Source organism: Cicer arietinum, chromosome 1 (genome assembly GCF_000331145.2).
Source record: "Cicer arietinum cultivar CDC Frontier isolate Library 1 chromosome 1, Cicar.CDCFrontier_v2.0, whole genome shotgun sequence".
Classification (NCBI taxonomy): Eukaryota; Viridiplantae; Streptophyta; class Magnoliopsida; order Fabales; family Fabaceae; genus Cicer; species Cicer arietinum.
Genome location: NC_021160.2, coordinates 43,759,533 through 43,778,345, shown reverse-complemented (window position 1 = coordinate 43,778,345; position 18,813 = coordinate 43,759,533). Strand labels below are relative to the sequence as shown.

The 18,813-nt window shown below is 27.9% G+C and overlaps 1 protein-coding gene across 1 annotated transcript; it reads left to right on the top strand.

The window, feature by feature from the left end:
- Window positions 1-6,458: 6,458 nt before the first annotated feature.
- On the top strand, window positions 6,459-8,306 carry LOC101506237 (nicotinate N-methyltransferase 1). Its single transcript, XM_004488630.4, has 4 exons — window positions 6,459-6,944; window positions 7,120-7,456; window positions 7,612-7,676; window positions 7,797-8,306. The coding sequence occupies exons 1-4, from the start codon at window positions 6,585-6,587 to the stop codon at window positions 8,094-8,096; spliced, it is 1,062 nt and encodes a 353-aa protein (XP_004488687.1). The 5' UTR covers window positions 6,459-6,584; the 3' UTR covers window positions 8,097-8,306.
- The last annotated feature ends 10,507 nt before the right edge of the window (window positions 8,307-18,813 follow it).

The following is an 18,813-nucleotide window of genomic DNA, read 5'->3' as shown; positions in this document are numbered from 1 at the left end:
TTCTGATTCGAACAATATCATTGCCATTATACTTTTTTTATCTCAAATTATAAATAAAAATTAATTAAATTTTTTTAAGCATTTAGTTCAAAATCTAGATTAAATATATCTATTTTTTAAATTTATTTTTGTTTATATTTTAGAATAGAGTAATATTCCACTCCTTTTTCGATACAAAGACAAACAAATAATGTATTATATTTTATTCTACATCTGTTCTGACCCAAAGATAACTGAACATGTTTGAGTTAAATAGATTTGACATCGTTAACTTCTCATTACATTAGAAAAATGAGTGGTGTATAAAGTGAAAACTCTCGCAGAGAACACGAAGTCCTGAATCGCCTCTAGAATTAGCACTTTTAGCAAGCACCGCTGTGAACCTTCAACGTCGTCAAAATCCTTTTATGCAACACAACCTGTATGATATCGCGACTTTGAAGAATGTTGTCGCACGACCTATTTCGTGTGTGATAGAGAAAGTGAACCTGAGACTAGAGGGAAACCCTGATTCCTACGAGCTGACACGCCGCATGTAGCAGTCGTCTCCTCTGCCAATATCGTTTGGAATCTGTTGTGTGGCTAAAGTAGATATTGTGAGAAAAAATTTGTCCAAATTGAACACATCAAAGGAAATTTGTAAGTACAGAAGTGCGCCTAAGAGTGGGGGTGAATTAGGTGTTTAGAAATTTTCTTGTTTTTAGAGATTTAGTGTTTGATTTTTCTGATTTAAGATAGTGTATGGAAAAGATAAATGCAGAAAAATAAAGAACACAAAGATATTATCCTGGTTCCCCTTATAACCAAGGGTACATCCAATCCTCTTGCACACCACAAGAGATTTTCTACTATTGTTAGAATAAGTACAAGTTCCACCCTAGGACCTTTGTTACAAACTCCTAACAATCACCATAAGATAGCACACCACTATCTTAGTTTAGAAAACTTGAAGAAAGAACACCACTTTTCTCAATTTACAACACTTGAAGAAAGTACACCACTTTCTTCAACTTACAATACTTGAATGGATTAGCAATATTGATTTTGACTTAGATCAATATGATATAATAGGTGATGCACAATGATAACAATCCAATATAATTTCAAGTACACTAGAGAACTTTTCTCAATGATATGAAAATGTAAAATCTGTACTTGAAATATAAAAGTGAAACTTTGAATAAATCAAAATATTTTAGAAAGTTTGTTCAAGGTTTGGTTGTAGGATTTATTGTAGGATTGGTTATGTTTGATATCAAGTTATGGTGTATTTATACTCCATAAATATCTCTTCATATTCGTGGCCATTGATCCAAGAGGTTTGATGAAGAAATGCAATGATCTGGAACCATTTTATAATTGAAAAATTCCATTTTTTCTAGTTGTATTCGACTACAGCTTGTGTGTAGTCGAATACACATCCTTTTAACGTTCAATTTTATTTGAATTTTGAAGCTTGTATTCAAAAACACATTGTTCTATTCGAATACAGATGTTTGAAGATGTTCAGATTTAGCTACTGACTTGTCTGTATTCGACTACAACATGTTGTATTCGAATACAACATTATATTTTGCCAAAAATATTATTTTCAAACATTATTTATATATTTTTACTTTTTGAAAATCCTTTTGATGCATATGCTAAAATGAAAGGTTCTCATGTGCATTTGAAATATACGAATATTAGATTGCATCATGTACCTTTACATTATAAAACTTCTAGCATATTTGACCATAGTTGTCTTTGATGTTTGACTTCTTTTTGAGCTTGCAAATTGATCACTTTCCTTTGTCTTTGTCTTTATCAAAAACATGTATTTTACAAAATTGATTGCTCCCAATGCTCCACGTCCAACATACTATGATTGAGAAGTTAAGTATATCATATAAAAGGTGTTTGATTATGAAACTTGTTGGAAAAAAGCTTGGCTACAATATGATGAAAACAAAGCTTGAATTAGTTCGGGAATTGAATGGAGGTTTGGACCTTATAGAGGCCGGAAATTATTTCTTCATGGTCAGATTTGATGAGGGGAAAGACAAATCTAACGTAATAAGTGGTGTCCCGTGGATGATTTTCGAACATTACTTAGCCGTTCGTCAATGTTCAATTACCTTTACTCCATCAAAACTTATCATCCACCACTCTAAATCTTAGGTCTTTTAGGCTCCCTTAAAAGAAAAAAACTCATCAGGATCCCCAGTCCAAATAACCAAATCCTCACCCACAGAAAAATGAGGTGAAAGTATAGCACAAATGCATTCAAGGGCCTCGATCGGAATAAAGGGTGTAATAGACTGTAAGTTCCCAACATCCTCCTCATTAACAAAGTTCACCACATTTTTCCAAATCTCAATATCCAAGATTGGACACTCTATAATATCCATAATGCAACCCAACAAAAGGAACTAAAACATCTATCCAAAAGTTAGTAATGACTTCGTTGTCAATCCTCTGGCTAAGGTTATCTATCAAAATATCTCATTTAGTATACAACTTTCTCTATAAATTTGATTCAGCTTAACCACAAAAACATTGGGTACATTAGTCGAACCACATTTATAATTATTACAGATGACTTTGGCTAAAGAGCTTTAGGGTTCGAACAAAGTTCCCATCTAACCTTGACCAAATAAGTGTTGTTGATATCTCGCGCCATTCTAAGCCCAAGACCACCAAAGTCTTTGGAAATACATATCTGATCTCAAGAAACTAAATGAACCTTCATGTTATTTTCATAATCTCTCCACACAAAGTTTCTGCACTTCTTATCCACCACATAACAAATAGATCTAGAAAGGTGAACAAACTGCATTACATAGCTCAGAAGTGTTTCAATAACCGACTTCGTTAAAGTGAGCCTTCTTACAGAAAGCAAATTTTACGCGTTTCACCCATTAAGACATTGGTCAACCTTATCCAAAATAATTTGAAAAGAATTTCTACAAAATCAGTTATTAAAGAGGGGGAACTCTCAAGTACTTCCCAAGATCATTAGTTATTTGAAATTGAAAAACCTCACAAATTTGATGCTTCATATGACGAGGGACATTTTCATAGTAATATATCTTTGTTTTCTCCTTGTTAACTCTTTGATTGACTTTTATGTATCTAATGATCGACTCTTGCCTTTGAAATTAAGTAAAAAATCAACTCAACCCCATTTTACTCGAACAAGTTTTGGTTTTGAAATTGGCTTTCAAAATAAAAAACCAGAAACTCACAATTACCCCAAACGGTTCGTTAGTAATTCATGATTTGATCAGTGATTACGATTCATTTATTTCACTTTCTCTTTATAAAAGTCATTTAATTTTATATGTTATCTATTGTTGGGTATGGTTGAATTTGAATTATCTTGGGAAAAACTCCATTTAGCTTAGTATTGTAAAGGAACAGGGAAACCAATACTACATATAAAGGTTGCAGTTCTTCATTACAAGATTTATGAATTATAAACACCTTAAGTTTATATTCAACTGTTTTATCTTTCTCTTATACTTTTATTTTAAAGTGTTCTGAGGTGCAAGTTAACTATTTTCTTTGAAAAATGTGAATATATTGAGATGCAAGTTATTTGAGAAAAATTTATGTATTGTAACTATTTTTTCTATAAAAATGGCAACTATTCTGTTATTATTATTATTATATAATACTTGTGGTAATTTTTTTTAATTATAGATTTTTCACTTTATATTTTGTTTAATTAGGTTAGTTTTAATTTATATAACATATTTTTGACACCTATATATAAATTTGAGAAAAATGAATATGTATGTAAAAGAGTTTTACAATATCATCTAATCACAATTATATATTCAATCAAATCATCTAACTTTATCCTATTTAAATGATAATAGCATTCAGACAAGCATGTGTCTGTCACACCGTTTTTTTACTGCGCTGTATGTGTATATATTTTGTTCTTTTTTTTTTTTTTTCGTTTTTCTTTCACATTGTTGTTTTTCTTCTTATATTTAGTTTTTTTTTTTGGATAATTATAACTCTTTTCTTAATGTAGAGAATTTTTAAATGGTTGAACAATTTTAAAGGATAAAAATAAAGAAATATGTTACACCAAAATAAGATATTGCTTTAAATGGTTCAATACAAAGACAATATTCTTATAGTGATTGAGTCATCGATTCAATCCAATTTAATTATGCAGTTCGACCAGTGACTCACGAGTTCGACCACTAATCCAATTACTCCATACCCTTACCGAGTCAATTATTGAGCCATATTTTAAAATATTAGTTTATGATTTTTGGTCATAAAAGTTAATTTCAAAACCAAAATACGTCCGAGAAAAATGGGACGAAGATGGTTGTTTGTTTAATTTGAAAACAGTTTCTAAATTTCAAAACCAAATTTTTTATTTATTTATAATTCTTGTTTATGTTTTTAAATTAACATATCACCATTATTAGACATAAGTATTACTCCAATAACCACCAATCACCACTCCCGACCATCACCTCCATCCACCTTTGATCACCTCTCCACCACTGACCGTCATCTCCCATCATTGACCGTTGTCATCATCTCCGATCACCTCCATCATCACCACCTATCCACCATCGTCTTTGACCACTGATCATCCACCTCTAACTACAACCACTTTCATTGACCACATCCAACAAAACTAGTTTTAGTTTTTAAAATTTTCAAAACAAAAAACGACCACGAACAGGATATAAAACAAATTCCAGCTTTGAATTTTCAATTTTTAGTTATGAATTTTAATTCTAACTTGAATTTCAGTTTATATTTTATTTGAATTGAATCAATTTATTTACCCTATTTCATTATGAATTCATCAAATATAAAGTACAAATAATTTAAAATAATGTATATATTGTAAAATTATAATTTATTTAATTATAATAATTTACTAATAGTGTTTGAAAATGGTAGTTGTTGAAGATGACTATCATAGTAGTGGTCGATTTTCAAAGGTAGCTGCATCAATCGAATGAGACAGTTGATATTGGAGGTGGTGGTCGAAGTGTGACCAACGACAACTGTGTTGGTGGAAGATGGTGGGTGATTAGTGATAGTGGTGTGTGTCAAAGATGGTGGTTGGTGGTGGCTGTGGTGGTCGGAGGTGGGTGATCGATGTTGATAAAGTTGTCAAAGATGATGGGCTGTAGAGGTGGTTGTGCAGTGGCGGAATTTGAACTGAAACATTGGAGTTGTCAAATTTTTAAAATATTAAAGAATAAAATAAAGTATAATATTGTATATAATTCAAAATTACAACAACATACACCACAACATTTATATTAATTAACATATCTATTAACATATATCATGTTAGGTCTAATCGAAATTCATCTCAACCAATTAACATATATCGACCATACCAACCACAATTATATGTAAATTTATATAATTTAGTTTTCACAACCTTGTCATAATTAATAATTATTCATTTTCAAATTTTTTTAACATAAATAATTTTTTCTTATAATAGTGGTGTTGGATATGGTGGGAGGTGAGTGGTCGGAGGTGAATGGTGGTGATGGTCAGAAGTGGTGGTGGTGGTCGATTGAAGTAGTGCTTGTATCTAATGATGGTGACATTTTAATTTTTTTTTAACAAGTTATAAAACCTATTTATTTGATTTTGAGTTTTTTAAAAAAACTTGTATGAAGTTAAGTAAAAAACCAATTCAACCTTATTTTATTAGTACAAGTTTTGATTTTGAAATTAACTTTCAAACCAAAAAACCAGAAACTCACTGCTTATTCATAATTTGATATATTCTTTATTGTTGGGTATGATTAAAATTGAATTACCTCCTAAGAAATATTACACTATAATTAGTTATTTTTTACAAAATTTATCGATTTAAAATATTTTAAATTTATATTTAATTTTTTTTTGAAAAGTGCTATTACATTGAGATGTGAGTTATTTCAAAAAAAAAAAAAAAAAGTTGTGTTGCAATTTTTATTTCATAAAAGTTTTAATTATCCTGTTCTTGTTACTAGATAATAATGGGTATATTATTTAATTTCAGAGTTTTTACTTTATATTTATATTTAATTTAATTGGGTTAAGTTTTTTCCAAAATTTATATATAATTTTTTAAAAAATGTATTAATTATGTAAAAGTTTTTTATATCGTTGATCGATTACAATTATATATTCTACTCTATTATATAATTATATCTTATTTAAATAATACTAGCATTTACTTTTTTTAGTGCGCTAACTCTTGTATATACATGTATTTCTTTTTACTCATCCTCTTCAACATTGTTTTATTTTTCTTATATTTAATTATTTTTTATCTCAGTAGTTGTAATTAACGTTGAGAAGAAGTTATTTTTTAAATGATTGAGCAATTTTAATGAATAAAAAAAAACTCTATATATATATATATATATATATAAATATTGCTTTGTGTGATACGATAAATAAACAATTATATTGGTTATATTTGACAGTGAGATATGGTCATTTCACTATAAATTTGAACAGTACTTTTGTGTGTTGAAGTATTAGGTGCAAAAATAAAACATAGAAAACCACACAACAACTTAACCAATAACCAAATCAAACAGTTGAGGATAATGGAAGAAGATACAGATTCACGAAAGCAAGCAAGGCTTTCCATTTTGGAACTAGCGAACATGATAAGCGTACCTATGTCTTTAAACGCTGTCGTACGGCTCAACGTTGCTGACGCAATCTGGGAAGGTGGTTCCAACGCGCCTCTATCTGCCGACCAGATCCTCAAGCGCGTGCTTCCAGGCGGTGGTGGCGACGCCGAGAATCTACAGCGCGTGCTACGCATGCTCACTAGTTACGATGTTTTTGAAGAGCATCTTGGTGGCGGTGAAAGAAAGTACTCTTTAACCGATGTTGGGAAAACTCTCGTGACCGATGAACAAGGCTTATCGTACGGTTCTTATGTGCTTCAACATCACCAGGTCAGTTCATAACTAAATTAAATAACAATATTTATATATTTTAATTATGTCATTATATTATATCATTTTATCCACAAAAAATTGGGAAATGTCATTGTATTATTTTGAATTCTTATATTGATTTTTATTTTATTTTAAATAGTTGTATAATAGTAATTGTAAAATGGTTGTGTAGGATGCGTTGATGAGAGCATGGCCATTGGTACACGAAGCAGTTGTGGACCCATCAAAGGAGCCCTTCGAGAGGGCAAATGGAGAGGCAGCTTATGATTACTACCTTAAAAAACCAGAAATGAACGAGTTAATGTTGAAGGCCATGTCGGGTGTGTCAGTGCCCTTCATGAAGGCCTTGTTGGCGAGCTACAATGGTTTCCAAGGTGTGGAAAAGTTAGTGGATGTTGGTGGTAGTGGTGGAGATTGTCTTCGTATGATCTTACATAAATACCCCTCTATTAAAGAGGCGATAAACTTTGATCTTCCTCAAGTGGTTGCCAAAGCACCACAAATTCCAGGTAAATTTCATGATTCAACAATTTCTTTGTCATTAATTTATGGAATTATAACTAATTTAGCAATTAAGTAGTTTGTCATTGTTAGGTTTTGATTTGCGGTTGGTGAGATTCAAGTGTGACATGTGAATTTTATAATATATATTGTATATTTGTAGGTGTAACTCATGTGGGTGGTGACATGTTCAAATATGTTCCCCAAGGAGATGCAATCTTTATGAAGGTGTGTTAAGATCCATTCCTTCAAATACCCTAGTAATTCATAGTTTAGTCGGAACATAAGTAAAATCTGACTAAAAATTATTTCAATAATACGACTCTTCTTTTTTATATTGATTGGCAGTGGGTGCTAATAACGTGGACAGACAAAGAAATCAAGCACATAATGCAAAACTGTTACAAGGCACTACCAGCTGGTGGAAAACTAATTGCTTGTGAGCCAGTGTTGCCTGAGGATTCAGATGATAGCCACAGAACAAGGGCATTGCTTCAAGGTGACATATTTGTGATGACAATCTACAGAGCCAAAGGAAAGCACAGGACTGAAGAACAGTTTAAGCAACTTGGCATTTCTGCTGGTTTCAATCTTTTCAAAGCCTTTCATGTGGACCATTTCTACGCTGTCCTTGAGTTTCAAAAATGAAAGTAAATCGATGTTGTGTTTCATGGATTTTTGTAAACTTTGTGTACTTGCTAATATTGTGGATTACATTTTAAGGAGTCCAAAATAAATTTGAACTACCAGTAAGTCTAAGTGAATATTTGCTTTGGAAAGGTTCTTCTTCCTTTGAACTAACTTTCTCATGAGGCAACTTATAATGTAAGTTTTAAAAGCAAGTTGGTGTTTTATAAATGTGTTTCTCTTGTCCTTTATGCAACTTCATCCTAATTTGTCTTATAAAAATGGTGGGTTAGACTCACCTCTTACAAAATCATCTATAAAAGTAGTGAGTCTGATGCTTAGATATAAATGGTAGAAGATTTAATAGATAAATTCTGATAAGATATTAAAATTTTATATTAACTTAACTCATATTGACTAAAATAGCTTAAAAGGTAGAAAATATCTTTGACTAATAGAAGAACCAAAAATACAATTAAGCTTAATAATTATTATCATTTTTATTTTGAATATATAAAAAATTTTAATTTTGACTAATGGATATTTGACAAACATTTATCCCGTGTAGGGTTATATGTTCCATCAGCTCCTTTAGCGACTTATTTCCAAACAAACAACGTGAAAAAATTATATTTAGTGTGTTATAGTTGTTCATTTATGTTGAATATATTAAAAACCTTTCTTAACTCCCTTGATTTGATCAAATTGGTCTTAGGGATGAAGATAATATTTTTATCGGTGATGATGATTATTTCTTATTTAAAATAAAAATATTGTAGTAAGATTATGTGAGTTCTCAGAGATTTTATTGTGAGTTGGTTTTTGAAGGATTTTATAATTTTTTTTTTTAAAATAACTTGATATTATATATTTATTTATCATATTTCTTTTATTATTTTTTTTATATATATATATCAAATATAGAATTAGTTTTCCAAAATCTTCATCTCCGAATCCTTCCAAAATTCAACTTGCAAATAAACCATTTCTCTTTTCGGTCACCCTGCTCTATTGTTTATAATTTCTTTGTATTTTTTCTTAATTAATTAAAAGCTTAAATGTTTTCTTACTTCTAAATTTAATTTTTAGTCTCTAGTTGGTAAATTTAAATTTTTGGCCTCCCTCTTTTACACGTTATAAGATTTTTTAAGTCCTTATATGACATGACTATATTATTTATAATGTGGCATGACATGACATCGATGAGTTGGAAAAAAACACTATGTCAACATTTGATTTCCATTTCGTTATTATAAATTTATAAATATATTTTTATAATTGAATAATATTAAAAAAACAAACTTCATACTTTATAAAAAAAAAAATCAAACTAAAAAAACATAAAAGAAACGACATTGTTAGTGGTTGGGTAGATCTATGTGAATCCTTGATTTAGAAACGGATCTAAAGCTCAAGCTCACGATTCAAAATTAAACAAACAAACTTCGATTTTCCTTTTCTCTTTCTCCTTCTCTGCAAATCTGCACCTATTGTAGAATCAGTAACCTAATTCCACATGGCGCAAACATAGGATGAGGTAATTGAGTCATTTTTCTTACATGCAAATATATAGAACCGAGAAATAAATATTCAATTTTTGGAATTTTAACATTATAATAAATGCAACATTATATCATATTGTACATATCAAAAGATGATTATGAATGAGGTACTTTTGAATTCACGAGAATATGATATCAATGTGAGTGGTCAATATCATATTGTACATATCAAAAGATGATTATGAATGAGGTACTTTTGAATTCACGAGAATATGATATCAATGTGAGTGGTGAACTATCCTAATTGTTTTTTCGAATTTTTAATGTCATCGATAAGATAAATCGTTTAATATGATATATAAAACGATTAAATAGTTAAATACATGAGAGGAAATATATCTCATTAGTGTTAACAAAATAGTCAAACACATCATCCAACATATATTCATCGCTTAATTAGTTGTTAATAACAGTTGATCATATTATATATTAATAATAATTCATAATAATTGATTACTGCCGACAATCTATAACTAATTGATTAAATAGTTAATCTAACAATCTCCGACTTGGATGATAATAATCAATTATTAAAACAATATGAATTTATGGACTAAAATATCAATTATGGTCAAAATATTTGTCGTAAAATCAATCATACATATCAAAGACTTACAATATATATAAACAAGATGAAATCTAGATAAAATCCCTTTCTAGAATATAAAATAAATCTCTCTTCAAAACCTCAACAAAACGTTGATCGATTGCTTGCATTTCGAATTATCACCCCAACAATAAATATACATTCTCTTAATATTTCTCACTCAAATGTTCAATCGTAAGTACAATTTGAATTAAAAAAAATGTGTAATTAAATTATAATTTTGAATGCATGAAATTCTATGAATAGATGAAAATATTCTTAATAATAATAAAAGTTCCAATCAATATATTCAATATACAAGAAACATGAATTAATTGATCAAAGTATAATACATTCTAATTGAAATAATCCCTTTATATATGTCAATTTTTTAAAAAACGGTCCATTAAAAGCAACCAAATATAAATAACAATTTGAGCCTTCACTTTTCCACTCCTTGAAACTATACTAATAATGTGGGTAAAAATATATAGGAAAAGAAAACACAAGTGGAAGGGTGAGCTTTTTTAAAACATTTTAAAGGCGATTGTTTTATTTTATTTTATTTTATTTATTTATTTTTTAATATGAAAAATGTATTATTAAGGAGTATAAAGGCACTCCAACCTATTACATTAAAAAGATATTAATCACTTTACAAACACACTAAACAATTAGAGCACCAATGAGTAAAAACATAAAAGTTTGAAACTTTGTTTTAGATACATACCAAAGCCAGGAGATTGCTTTGATATTTAATCAAAACATTAGAGACATCTCCCACCTCCACTTTTAATAGTACTAACAGTTGAGACGTGCACTCCGGTACTCTTTATTATGCTAATGTGAATAATTAATTTCAGATTTTTTTAATATAACAACTGAGGATAACTTTATATCATAATTATAAATTATAATTGAATCCATCCTTCTATTATATAGAATTTTGATCTTTGATTCTTATTTTTTAACTAATAAACAATGACACGACATATTCTAAAATAAAATAACAATAACACCCTATAAAAACTCCAATTTTAATTTTATAAATTATTTATTTTTATAATTTGATTAATGATATATGAATGATTAACATATTTAGATGGTTTTATATCATAAAATTATATGTCACATCATTTAAATATGTCAAATCGTTATTTTTTTTAGTTTAAATTTTTTAGGGAGAGGCTAAAACTGTTGATTTTTAAAATAAGGGACCGATTTCACAAATTGATGAAAATAAAAAGATCAAAATTACAACTAAGTTAATTTTTTAGATAAAAAAATAATAGAAGTTAGTATTTGAGAAGTTAAGAATTTAAAAAAAGAACTGTTTTCTAAAAGATAGAAATTGAGAAGTTAAAACTTTGAAGAATTAGACTATACTAAAATGGTATATCCCTTTTATACATGTTATAGATATTGTTTTTCATCATCTAGATGAATAGAAATTTTTGAATAAACTTACATCCAAAAAATTGTTTGGAATGGAAGGAAGACTCTACTTGTCTAAGACATCTTTAGTAACAACAACCATAGGAACATTATGACCATAATAAAATACCTTAAGTAATGAATTCAAGATCCGCAAATACGAGATGTACAATCACTTTGCATCTAATATACAATCTTCAAAGAAAAAAAAACTTGCATATAATTCAAAAGAATAAAAACACATGATCTAGTTTCTTTCAAGAAGCATCATCTAGTCAAATTAGAAGAAAGAAGCAATGAAGTCATCAAGGAGATAACATAAGCCTCATGGAGGCATCTCATGTTTTATAATCAATGTATCTAATCAATTATCAACACGTAATATCTAACTCAATACTTATTTTTTTCGTCAAAAACTATATTTAACTAATTTCAATGCTAAAGAACCTTCTAATTTAATAGAAAGTAGATTGTCATCCGCGTATTTTGCGGTAGGTTTTGATATATATATATATATATATATATATAATTATTTTTTACTATAAAAATAAATAAAATAAAGATATAAAAGTTTTGTATAACTAACGATACAATTATTTGTAATCTTAAAAATTTAAGGGAATGTTAAAATTTTAAATATATCAACGTAAAATGAAAATGATTTTTTTTTCATAAACATTATTTATTTATTTACACACTTTAAATTTTGGTTTACTTGCACCATTATTACTCCTCAACATTTTAGGTTGAAGAATTAATCATAATTTTTTTTGTTTAAGAATCTTTGAACATTTGTAACTAATAATGTTATATTTCTTAATGTGATATAATCAAATGTATTATAAACTTGAAATTAATTAGAGAGTCGGGATCAAATAACATTTTTTAAAGTAAATATGAAAGTGTAAAGACATCATCTTGATTAATTGACATCTCAGCTGTATTGACACTTTCATTTATCTATTAATGTTTAGGAATCCTAAAAATATTATTAATAAAATAAAAAGACCGATAACAAAAAAATAGAGGAATAAAATAACTAAAATCATCTAAGATCAAATAATTTATTTATTTATATTGTTAAAATGAACTTAATTTTTAAATAGTAAAAGATTGGATAATTATAATAACACTTTTTTAATTATAATTAATTAAGTTATAAGCTTTTCTTTGCCAACATAGTTAGCATTAACACATCAAAAAACTAATATCGATTATATAATTTATTTAAATTATAAATATGGAAATATGTTATAGTATATATTTCTTGTTATGAGAATACAATAATATTAAATCTTTTAAAGGAGAGTTTTATTGTGGTCCAACTTGGTTCGAGAGATTAATATTTGCAATTGTGAGCGGATGATATCATATTCACATAATAAAAGTGATGTAGCTAAATATCACTAGAAGGGGGGTTGAATAGGGATTTTGCAGTTAAAAATAGTTTTCAAGTGTTTCAAAAATTATCCTCTCGCTGAAGATGGCAAGCCCGAGGATGGGTTTTCAAAACTTTTAAATTCAAAACGAGTTAAAGAGTTAAGAAGCAATATAAGATTGACACACACTGTTTTTATACTGGTTCACCAGATCAACCTCACGCTGAGGATGATTACAAACTGTGTATTCTCAAGCTTCACCAAGCTTACAATCAATTTCCAAATATTTCCAAGCTTCACTCACTAGGAAATTACAAAGTAGTATGAGAGTGATTGATACTTAATACTTTCTCAAAGGATATACAAAGATATAGTGTAGGATCAAAGAAAGTAAGAAGTGAGGATGTGATTTGCTCTTGATAGCTTTAAGATACTTGATCTTTTTATGCAATTGTGTTGTGTGTCTTCCAATGGAGAGCTTGTTTGCATTTTATAGAGATCCAAGCCCTTGATGACCGTTGGAGCTTATTTCAAACAGTCCAAGTCTTTCATCATATTTACGGAAGTGCCATTACAACCATCCTCACTTTTCTTGTAACTTGATCTTGACAAGTCCTTGTCAATTCTCTTTTATCAGCAATGGACAGCTGTTATTTGACCATGTGAACTGCATTTTTCGAAGACTTTAAGGTCTAGGTTGGTTTCACCTTTTGAGGTGATGTTGACAAGAGAGAAAAAGCCACCCTATGACATAGGACTGTTATACTCAGTCCGAGGATCAGATCTAGCAGCAACATGTGATCTTCCATTTTTGGCTTGTTTCAAGTTGCCTTTTGTTAACTTGATTTCTTCATGTGTTAAGACGTGCAAGCCCAATAAATGATCTGATTTTAGTCTTTGCACATGCTTGATGGGTTGCTTTCAACATAGCTGGTCCATCCTCAGCCTATTCTGCCATCCTCTTAGATTTAGATCTAGCTATTCTTGTCCTTTTCCTTTTGGCCTTCTAACTTCTTTATTTCAAATACTTTTTCTTTGACTTAGTTATATATTTCTTTAATGAATAAAAACATTTGTACTGGTGAGGTCACAACTTGGGCAGATCTGGAGATTTTCCACTTTGCAGCCCATCCTCGCGAGGTGTTCTTAATCATATGCCATCCTCACGTGGTTTTCCATCCTCAGGCCAGAATCATATTTTCCTTCTTTTTGCCTTAATGATTAATAACCTATTTTCTTATATGAATGCACTCAAGAGCACATGTTAGTCATTAACCACAATCATAATCTCTTAAGTAATTTTGTTATCATTAAAATCATTTCAGAGATTTTGTCTCAACAAAAAGATCTTGCTTTTGAATGATAAGTGTATGATTTCTTAAATGTATCCTACACAATGCACTTTAAAAAATGACTTGTATTTTATTATTTTGTGCATCGAAGATAGATCAATCATAATATTTTACATTAAGATCTTTATACAAGATGCTCCAAAGGTTTGTAATGACTTTTAGAGTTTTTTTTAGAGATGTAACATTTCGTTTACTTTTTGTTAGTTAATTTTATTGAGGGACACCGAAGAATTTTAAGAAGCAGGTTTCGAGTCCAAAATATGATAAAATTAATATAACTACTAGTTTACTAATATTTACTTATAAAAAAAAATATATTTCAGCTATTAATAATAATATTGAATATGCCATTATTTTTATTTTGTGTGAATGAAGATTAAAACTAAAATAATAGCTTCAAGAATAACTGAATTTTTCAATTAATTTTAGTATTAATGTGTATTTATTTATTGAAACTTGAAATATTTTGTTTACGGTAAACTTCTCGAGTTCAAAATTTAATAAAACTAATACAACCACTAATTTACTAATATTTACTTATAAAAAAAATATACTTCAGCTATTAATAATGATATTGATTAAGACATTATTATTTTTTTGTGAAGGAAAATTAAAAGTAAAATAGTAGCTTTTAGGATAACCGAATTTTTCAATTAATTTTAGTATTTATTTGTTAAAACGTAAAACATTTTGTTTAAGGTAAACTTCAATTACAATTATTTATCTGTCAGAATACTTTAGTTCCAACTTATCTTTTTTTTTTTTTTTTTTATGAAATTTTCTAATACTTTATAGATATAACATTTTTGTTGAAAGTTTATTAATTTTTCGTTGTTGCAATTTAAGCAATACTTTATTTGTATTTATATATAATGAATAACAATGAAAACATATGTATTTATATATAATGAAGTACTATTAATACATATCTGAATTAAGTTATAACTTGGTTGTTGAGAAACACTCAAGAGTTTTCAAGAGATTTTGAGTTCAAAATAAGATAAAACTAATATAACTACTAATTTACTAATATTTATTTATAAAAGAAATATGTTTTCAGTTAAAAATAAGTTTTTGTAAAAGAAGATTAAAAATAAAATAATAACTTAGAGGATACCTAAATGTTCAAATTAAATTTAGTATTAGTGGGTGTTTATTTGTTGAAACTTCAAATGTTTTGTTTAAAGTAAATTTCAATTATTTTAAAATAATTTTTTTTATCAAAAAATTGTTTATAAACTATTAATAAAAATCAAAATTGCAATATTTTGTATTAAATAATAAAATGTCATTGATTATATTTTATTATTAAAATTAAAAAATTAAGATCACATTATTTTAAAAGTTTATATTTTATCATGGTTGAGTGAGATGCAAGTTGAATTTGAACCGTCTAATATTGAATCAATTAAACATGAAAGAGGTTATGTTTGAATGTCATATCAATTTTATAAATGAAAATAGTTTATTTATTTATTTATTTGAGGACTTAAACTACCATTTTTTTTGACAAGACATAAGCTAGAAATTGTTATATAGAAAAACAAATATGTCATGAAAATTTAATAGAATGAAAGAGAACTACGAATAACTCTATTGTTTCTGACATATAGAGAATGTCAAAGATGTCATAAAAATCTAATTAATGAATTCTTTCTAAGATATACATTCAATTTTTCAAACTCAAAGTATATACATTTGAAATGTTTTCAAATGCTCCAGTTCCAATTTTTTGTCTTTTGATACCAATAAAATATCTTAGAACACAAAACAACATATAAGTAGATATTTATAAAAGTGTTTTGTCTAGTTGTGTGATAGTTAGTTACATAGGCAAAGATAAGTGTATCAATGACACAAATTTTCGAAGAAATGAACATAGATGACTTTGTGAGATCAGATTCAAATATGATTTTATGAAATTATATTCAAATATGGCTTCGTGAGATTGATTCATACTCGCAAATGATTACTTGAACATTTGAGATGAGATAACATCAATATGACGTATTTTGTGGCCAATTAATCTACATGATAAGTAAAGTTAGAATTTGAGGAACTGTAAATATTGATTGAAGTGAGAAATTGGTAGAATTAGTTTTATGATGAACTTTTTTGAAAGAGTTTTTAACTTATGTATATGATGTGTGAGATGCAAAAACTAAATTGAGGAATATAAGGTGTGAGATGAATAATAGAGACATATGAAAGGTGCCGCATAAAAATATAAATGATGTGACACAAATGTTATGATATAGCATATAAGTATATGACATGTCATTCAATAGTACTGTGGGAATTCTATTTTAATATATTAGAATAGATTTTATGACTACATACACAATTGTTTTTGTGAATATCAAGAATCAAGGTGTATATCACATGATTTTCATTATCTATTAATATCATTTAGTGTGTAATTAGTCAAGAACAACAACAAAAAATTTCTTCATTTTATTTTGACTATAAATTTAGTCTCTCTCTTTTGAGACATGTATTTCATAAACCTATTTAAAACTTGTATCATAATCTAGTAGTAGTTATATGCTCAAAATATTGACTATACTAAATCAGATATGAGATGATTGGAATATAATCAAAGTTGACAAAAATATATTTCAATGTTTGTAAATTAATTGATTTAATGAAAAATTCTTCAATGTTAAAGAAAATAAACGTAGCTGTCAGGTCAATTGTGCATTAGTCTAAATCATTGTGTTCATTTATTTTTTTTTCTTGCATGCTTTGTTTGAAAAGATTTTTCAAACCATTGATTTCTTAAAAAGGTTTTTAGAACAATTATTGTTTAAGAAAGATTTTTATAATGTGTGTTTCAAAAAGATTAAAAGCAAGTACGTACGATTCAAACTCCTAGTCTTGCATTTTTTATTACGTTCAATTGAAATGAGAAGGAAAGTTCCTTAACAGTCGCAAGGTTGTGTCGTTGGTAAGATGATGTGTGTGAACTAAGAGATACTTATAATGGAAAAATCTTTCAAGTGACGAATGAACTATATGTAACTATCATGCAACATAAAGACGAATTTATATCCATTTAGAGATAAAGACATATTTTTCTTTAGTAGCTACTATTGGTGAATAATTTAATGTGATTAGAGACAAATATATTATATCACTAACTAGAGATGAACAATCACACACACACATTTGATTTATTACCATAATTATTTTTAAAGTCATACATATAAATAGTTGTAATGTGTTACATTGTAAAATTTTTTATAGTGACAAATGCATGAGAACTAAACTCTTAAACACTATTGTTGCTCTTTTGGTATTTCAAAACTGTCTATCATGAAAGGCTAGAATTTAAAATATTGTCAAAGGTTAGTAAATTTAGTGAGCTAAAGGGACAATCGTTACACAGCATGCATTCAAGAGACAATTAATAATGACTCTAATTTTATGATTTAGGGTCCCCATCCATATAATAATGACTCTAATTTATGGAAAGCTTTCTTATTACTATCTATTTAATATTAGGGAGGATTTCTTGCCACTTTGTAAGCGCAATAATATATTTAATTGAAGTCAACAGAGCACGATTTTTTGCAGTTTTTTTTATTGAACTCAGCAGAGCATGATTTTTTGCAATTTTTTTTTATAGAAAAATAAATTTCATTTGAGTATAAATAAAAATAATATAATTAAATTAATTATGAGTTGAGACATTTTTAATAGATATTTTAATATCAAACTTCATGATTAAAAAATTGAAAATACGTTAATGATATACCTAACATTTCAATAGCTAAAGAGAAATAATCAAATCAAAATTTTAATCTTGACATTCAAATTAATTTCTTCTACACATAGTTAACGATAAAAAATAATGTAAGATTGATAATCTTTAATCTCATCCATTTATGAAAAAAATATTTGATGGTATTCGTTTGTATGAACTATATGTGACCAATCCAAATACGTGTTCACAAGTTATAGATAAGAATGACGATGCTGAATTTAATAATAGTCTCCATATATCCTTACACAAAATATGGTTCGATCCGACTAAATAAATCATTTATGTATGTGAATAATGCACTTAGAAGAAAAACAAATAATACCATACCACGATAATGATTAAATCAACGCCACACTTAGATGAAAAAATCATAGATAAAATATAAAAAAAGAAACTAAATATATGTGAAAAATTATTTATTTAAAAACAAGGCGAATAAAATAACTTAGATGAATGATTTTAAACAAAATACAGAGTTTTTGAACTTTTTTAAAAGGCAGCATGAAGTTTATGTATTATAGTGCTGTAATAATTTCCTTTTGTTACATGCCAAGAAAATATTTGAATGAACTATCACAACAAGAAAACAAGCATTTTGTGAGGGCTTTTGCCCTCACAAAGGGGTATAATCAGCCACAAAGGTGGCTTTTGTGAGGGCT